The sequence below is a fragment of the Pteropus alecto genome, unplaced genomic scaffold, assembly GCF_000325575.1.
Source record: "Pteropus alecto unplaced genomic scaffold, ASM32557v1 scaffold40, whole genome shotgun sequence".
Lineage (NCBI taxonomy): Eukaryota > Metazoa > Chordata > Mammalia > Chiroptera > Pteropodidae > Pteropus > Pteropus alecto.
Genome location: NW_006431919.1, coordinates 14,947,834 through 14,954,892, shown reverse-complemented (window position 1 = coordinate 14,954,892; position 7,059 = coordinate 14,947,834). Strand labels below are relative to the sequence as shown.

The window sequence follows — 7,059 nt, the reverse complement described above, 5'->3', positions numbered from 1 at the left end:
GGAAAGTCAGTAAGACGGTAAAGGAGTAGATCTGAGCAGCAGCCCAGGGGAGTGGTCCAGGTGGGTCCCCCGAGGCCTCCAGGATGTCAGGGAGCCAGTTTCATCAATGTCAGACTGGGACCGAAAGACTCGAAGGCTCTTTCTCTACCATGTTAGAACAGCCAATTGAAAAACCCAGAAACAAATTTTTTTAATCATTATGATGTACTCCTAAAATTAATATAATATGTCAATTATACCTTTAAAAAAAAAAGGAAGGAAGGAAGGAAGGAGGGAGGGAAGGAAGGAAGAAAGCCCAGAATGCAGTCCACCGTTGTCATTTCTGCCTCTGTGGACACCCATTAGCGGTGCGGTCAAGTTTAACTGAATAGTGACACATTTCCATATAAGCGTCGCCAGCCCAGAGTCCACCTGTTTTTACTCTCTTTCTTCTCTTTATCCCTTTGACTTTTTCAGCACTCTGGTTACTTCCTGAGGCTTTTTCTGAGGAAGCCGGCTGCCTCCAAAACCAGATAAACAAGAACCAAATATCCTCAAGTAGGAAGCATCTTGTCTAGCTCTCTCCAAGAGCAGTCAGACCCCGGATTGGGTGTTCCGCACCCCAGAACATGGGTCTTTGGCTTGTCGGTGTTTGCCTGGCCTCCTGTGACCAAGGATCTGTGCCCTGTGATGCGAGGCCACTCCGTCCCCATCCCCATCCCCGCCGGCAGCCACCGCCAGCGGATGGGTGGGTGGCTAACCGACTCTTCTCTGCTCTGCTTCCCAGACGCCTGGAGCAGAACTCCATCCGCTCCATCCCTGCCGGAGCCTTCACCCCGTACAAGAAGCTGAAGCGGATGTGAGTTTCCCCTGGGGAGAAGTGAGCCCACACATTTGCAGTTTGGGGGATAACGTGTCGCGTGTGGTGGCAGCCTGCTCAGATGACAGGCCGTAATCACGTTCCTCCTGGACAGTTCAGGGTCAGACCTGGCATGCTCACCCGAGGCTGGGAGCGGGGGTTCAGAAGCGTTGCATTCCCATGGGAGGTGTGTGGGTTCCGGGCTCAGCGCTCTGCAGCGAGAGCGAAGTAAAGCTCTCCGGGTGGGAGTGGAGCTCGGTTGGCCTAAAAACCCCCTATCACCTTTTCTATTGTCCCCTGGCTTTGGAGCTGTGGACCTAAAGTAGGAGTCTCAGTGAGGATGTGACAGCGGCCCTGTATCGCTCTACAGCTCTGTCACCAGCCTTCCTACAACCATGCACACATTCGCTTAACACACACTCGGCGCGCGTCCACTGCATGCAAGGAGCTGTGCTGGGGGCCGCAGAGCGCCGCGGGCGAAGGCGAAGCCCGCGGTCTGGAGCTTACGCACTCCAGGGGGAGAACACAGAACTTGAACTGGATGAGCACTAGGAACCGCTGGGCTAGAAAGTGGAACGGAGGCGAGGAGGGCGGAGCGCGGTGGTGGGTGGTCCGCGGGAGGATTTGTCGGTGGAGGCCTCTGTGCAGGTGACCCGAGTGAAGGAAGGGAGCGAGTCGAGACACGCCCTCGGGGAAGGACGTGGGAGGCCGGGGAGCGCGCATGGGCGCGTGCGCGTGGGCGTGGCTGGGCGGGGACAGCGAGGCGGGCATGGCGCTGGATGGGTAGGCGGGGCCTGCGTCCCGGGGACCCTCGAGACCCTGGCGAGAGCTTTCTGTTCTTTCTGAGTGAGAGGAGCTTGGGAAGGTTCTTATCCTCCAAATGACTTGTCCGTGGTGCTGCCCAACATCCCCTTTACCCTTGTAACCGATATCACTGCCACCACCGCGTCCTACTAATCCCTGGTGACACCAGCACTGCTGCGCCTTCCCCACCGCAGCGGCCACTAAGAGCAGCGTGGCCCTCATCCCTGCCATGGTGGCGACTTCGTCAGCATCACCCTTCCCCACCACATGACTACCCGGAGCACTGTTCCGTGAGTCCCCCAGAGCTGGGCGCTCTGAAGGGCGGCTAGTAGGATTCAGAATTGGCCCGTCCATTGCTGTCATAGATACCAAGAATCTGGGAGGATACACCTGTCCCGCTTCCAGGCTAAGAAATCGTTTATTACAGCCCAATAATCAAGACACTGTTTTCATTGCACTTACTTGCTCTCTCCGGCCTACACAAAGGAGCCAGAGAAGGCAAGTAGAAATATGCATGGATTTGTTCTCGTCCACTCCAGCCTGATTCATCGGTCTCCCTTGAGGAGCAGGGCCTACATTAAAGAGGTTAAGTGCCTGCTGACTCCTTTTATGTTAAAAATAAACATCCCCACGAAACAGTGGCATTGGTAGGCTTTACCCTCAGATCTCAGGAAGCCAGCTTCCCATCTCTCTGGAAATCCAAACCAAACAAGATTTTCTCCTGGTACAATTCCAGAAGTAGAAACCAACATAATGAGCCAGCCCTAAGCACGTTCTCCTTTCCCTTTGGCAGCTTTCCTGCCGGAGGAGCTGTATAAATACAGGCCTTAATATTTAAAACCTCGGGCCGTTAATCTCCCGGGCTCCCTGCTTCCCCACTCACTCTCCATACCCCCACCCCAATTCATTTTTAAAGCCCAGCTTGATTATACAGCCAGATAGTAATTTCAGTGAAAAATGACAAGTTCAGTCACTGCCCCAACCTATAGCTCTTGCATGATTTAAGTTACTGCTCTAATTTTTTTGTAAAGTCCAGGTAATTTAGAGCTTGGCTATGTTTTACTGTCCCTTCTCCATCCTATTGGACTTGCCATGATCTGTGCATTCAAACTTCAGAAGACCTTCTCAACCACAAGCTAGAAAGTCAATTTAATTTTTGATCACTTGTGATGCTGTTGATACTTATGATGATGCCCTCCCTCCCCCCCCACCCCCAAGGGGATGGTGGGAGGGAAGAGAGACCACCAAAAAACTTTTCAACTCACTGAACTTCAGAAACCCTGACTGACAGGTGAAGGCTGGGGAAAAGTAGGGTTCTTGGTGAGAACGGATTTTAAAACCCTGAGAGTGAATTCCTCCTAGGGGCACGTGACCAGTTTATCTCTAATATCTGAAGAAAATAAGTTTCCAGCTGTGAATGAACCACATCCTTCTCATATCTCTAATAATAAGAATTTGTCCTGAATGAATGGCTTTGTCCCCACCTATTGCTAGTAGTCGCCTTAGTATAAGAATACTTCCAGGTAAAAGCCAGTATCGAGGGGGAGAACCTAGGGAGAGTAGGTGGCACCAAAGAAGACCCCTCTGTCTTACGGGGTTGGTTGACTGGTAGCTCTGACGTGTGGGGACAGACCTGTGTTGTCTGGCCAGAGTGGCATATTGAGTTCTCTCTTGGCACGATCGCAGAGAGAGCAGTGGTCCCCAGGCTCCAGCACAACTTAGTGTCCCACACTTTTATTTCCAACTTGACCCCCGTAGGCACTAGAATTTGCCACCCTTGTCCTGAACAGTCTGGAAAGGCCACTCCCTCTCATTTATAAGTCCCAAGAGACGTGAGTGAGTCTGAGACTGACCAGGTGCTAGAACACCATGGCCTCATATGACTCAGGGACCACCTGCATGGGGATCACCAGGAGACTGGTGACATACACAGGTTTCTAACCCCAGTTCCCCAGCTGACCAATTCAGATTCTCTGTGGGTGACGTTTCGAAGTTTGAGAACCACTGGTCGAGAGTGACCCAAAGGCCTGGAGTCTAATCTGAGAGCACCCTGACGTGAGTTGGGAGGGGTCAAGCATGGAGATCAGTGGGCACCTAAAGCTTTTCCCAGTCTGCCTTCCTGTCCAGTGCCACTGCGTTCTGCGTCCATCATAGTAAGTGCCAGCTCTATGCCTAAAGAGCAGGGTCAAGTCACTTGTGACTGCAGGTTCTTCACCTCACAGGGCTGCTGGTACCTTCCTGCAGAACGAGGATGGAATGACCGCCAGGGCCAGTTCCCAGCCAGTCTACCACCTCTCCAGTTTCCACTCCCCACCATCTCCAAAACCATGAGACGTCCCACCTTGTGCTGTAGAGAGGGGCACGTCCCGGAGTCTAGCTGGGGACTGAGCACCAGTTCGCCCTCAAAGCTAAGGCAGATGGCTCCCCCACTGGTCACAGAACTTCCTATGCTAGAGGTCTAAGTGTCTTGAAGGGACAATCCCAGGATCAGGGGAAAAATAAGTTGTTCTCACTAGTCCGATCTGAACACAGACCTTGCATGCTCATGCGAAATGCCTTGCCAGGCAGCCACGCTGAGGGCAAGCAAGATTAGGGTAATCCGGGGCATTTGCTTGTTAAGACCCTTATACAAAAATGGAGTGCTGAAGAAAAGCCCAGTGTAAGCTGATGAGTTTGCAAGCACAATCTGTGGATTTGTTGGAGGCGATCTCGCCAGCTAAAGGGATAAGCTCGACAGCTGTGCCTAAGAAGCCTTAACCTGTGAAGTATCTTTCAACATACCGGCTTTGGAAGCAGGGAGGAAAGGGAGCAGAGGCTTAGCCAAAGTGGGGGTGGGGTTGCAGGCCCTTTTGAAGGCTATTAGAAGGAGAGAAACTGGCGGGAGGAATGAGCTTAGGAGGCGGGCTGGCTGGGGAGTCTGGCCTCGCTGGAGGCCGTTGCTTCAGAAGCTGCGCTTTCTTCTCGGTATTCCCGTGTCTCTTCCTTTGACCCTCCAAGACCCCAGCTCTCCACCTCCTGCACAAAAGCAAGACCCATTTACCAGAGAGGCCTCTTGTCACTGGAACTTGGAGCATCTCCTTCCAGTGACAGGAGCCCAGAGGCCATCCCTGAGCTAATGACTCTGAGAGGAAGTCTTCCCCCTCCGTGACGTGCCATGAGCAAACACTGGAGGCCGGGTGCTCAGAAGTCTCTGGGGTGTGAGGAAGAGCCAGGCCCTCAGCACCGGCCAGGCCAGGTTAGTGCATCCCACGCAGCATCCCCCTGGCCCTGATTGTCCTGGAGCCGCGCTCATCGCTGCCCTGGCCTTGCTCCTGTCTAAGGAGCACCACCTGTGACAAATGTCGTCTCAAAGCCGTCCCATAAGACTCTCCCGATGTGCTTAACCGCACGGCCTGGAGCATGTGCCGAGCCAGACAGAGCCTTACGTCACTGCTCAAAACCTCCTTGCAGATCTGGGAGGAAAAGTCACTGGGGAGATGAAATGACTCAGGACTTTTGGGGAGAAAAATAAGCATTTGCCGAGGCATGAAGTAGATGATGCTTGGAGGACCCCTGCCTGTGTTCGGTTTCTGCTTTATGCTATTACTGCCTGGCGATGTGACCTAGACAAGCCCTGATTTGACCGGGTGCAGTTTCCCACCTACAAAATGAAGGCGCACATGTGCAAAGCCATGAGATGCCGTGGGCAAACGTGACTCGAAAGCCAAGAAGAGCGATACAAATGTAGTATATTTTATCATGAGGCGGTTGAACTGAACGGTCTTTAAGCCCCTTCTCTTGTACTGTGAATAAACAAAATTAAGTGATTAATTCTCACCACTTTGAATACCTGAAATGTTTGAGTCACACTTAGGAATGGCCACAGTACCACTTCAAGCCGAGTCCTCACTCTCCCGTTAATGTTTTTAGAGACATCAGCAAGAATCAGATCTCGGACATCGCTCCAGATGCCTTCCAGGGTCTGAAATCACTCACGTCGCTGTAAGTGGGGAGCAGGGTCGTGGGGGGTGGCGGAAGTGGGGGGTGAAGGGGACGCGACCGTATTTTTCAGGAGGTGTTTATCAAGGCTTTATGTTCCACACTTGTGGCAACTGGTAAAAGAAACAAATATTTCTTCAGGGGAGATTGATTTTGGAGAATATTTCTACAACCCAAATGCATTATTTTTATTGATTAAGTGCCCGGCAACCTTCCCAGTTATTGGCTTTTAATTCGAATGCATCTTCTACTCTAACTGCGTGCCCCGCTCCCACCCCGCAGGCCCCGCAGTGCCCTCTGGGGAGATGGAGGAATTGTGTGTAACGTTTGTTCATGACCGACTTGCCCGTTTTCTCTGTGAATGTGGCCTTGTCAAGGGAGGAGCCCGTTCTCTTCCCCTGAATTTCAGACTTTTTCTCCAAACCAACCTCGTGGCCATTGTGTGAGAAAGCACCAACCCCATCCTACAAGCCCTTCCTTCCGCTGCTTCTGAAACCTGAGGGCGGCCCACTGGGTGGAACCAAAGCCTCACCCGCCAGGGCCTCAGAAAACCATGGGGCAGGAAGGCACGGAGCTTCCTCCTGCTCTGCCAGTGACTCACTGTGTGGCACGGCGAACGTCATGGAGTCTCCCGTGCATGCTCCCTCACAGGCAAAATGGGGACAGGGAGGCCGTTCCTGCCTAACATGCGTTCAGTGGTGACCATGATTGCAGTCATTAGGAAAACCGGCAGTACTTACTGAGCACTATCTGTGTACCAGGTACTGTTCTAGGAGTCTTGCAAGTCTCATCCTCACGACGACCTGTCATAGAGACTCTATCCTCATTCATGGTCGAAGAAGGTGGGTGATCTGAGCTCTACACAGACTGGGTTTTTATCTGCTTTGATCCTGGCTGCATCTCTCTGGCACCTCAGACAGTACCTAGCACATAGCTACCGTGCAAAAGAAATCTTGGCAAATAAATAAATGTAATTTATCTGAAGTCCACAGTAGCGAGTGGGAGAGGCAGGATTTGGAGCAAAGCAGTCTGACTCCAGAACCCACGATCCTTATGCTTTGCTGCCTCTCGAAGTAATGTGAAAAGTAAACATAAGATACAGCAAAAGTATCATTGATTGATGTTATTTATATCATTTGGTGACCTGCCCACCTGGGCAAGAGTGAGGATGCTTTGAATTCTCTGTGCAACCTGTTTGCTTAATTAATGAATGTTCAGGTGACAAGAAACACGTTTGTCCCCCAATCTGGCCCCATCCCACTGGGAACGGGCCGAAGACGGGGAATTCTCTAGATGCAGCGGTCGCCTGCTGCTTGCAGAGTAAATTAGTTTCGTTTATCGGATAGAACATCTGGCTGGGATATCAAAGACAGGATTGTGCGTGAGATTAGTGTCCGCTTATTGTGCCGAAGATCACAGAGGCGAAGGGAAAGCGGCTG

General features: G+C 52.0%; 1 protein-coding gene across 2 annotated transcripts in view; it reads left to right on the top strand.

Annotated features, from left to right (window-relative positions):
* SLIT3 (slit guidance ligand 3) overlaps nt 1–7,059 on the top strand; it is a 545,706-nt gene that overhangs the window by 448,515 nt on the left and 90,132 nt on the right. For both annotated transcript variants that reach the window (XM_015585228.1, XM_015585229.2), the window contains exons 10-11: nt 767–838; nt 5,552–5,623. In XM_015585228.1, coding sequence (XP_015440714.1) covers nt 767–838; nt 5,552–5,623 — 144 coding nt within the window. The remainder of the gene's footprint in view (nt 1–766; nt 839–5,551; nt 5,624–7,059) is intronic.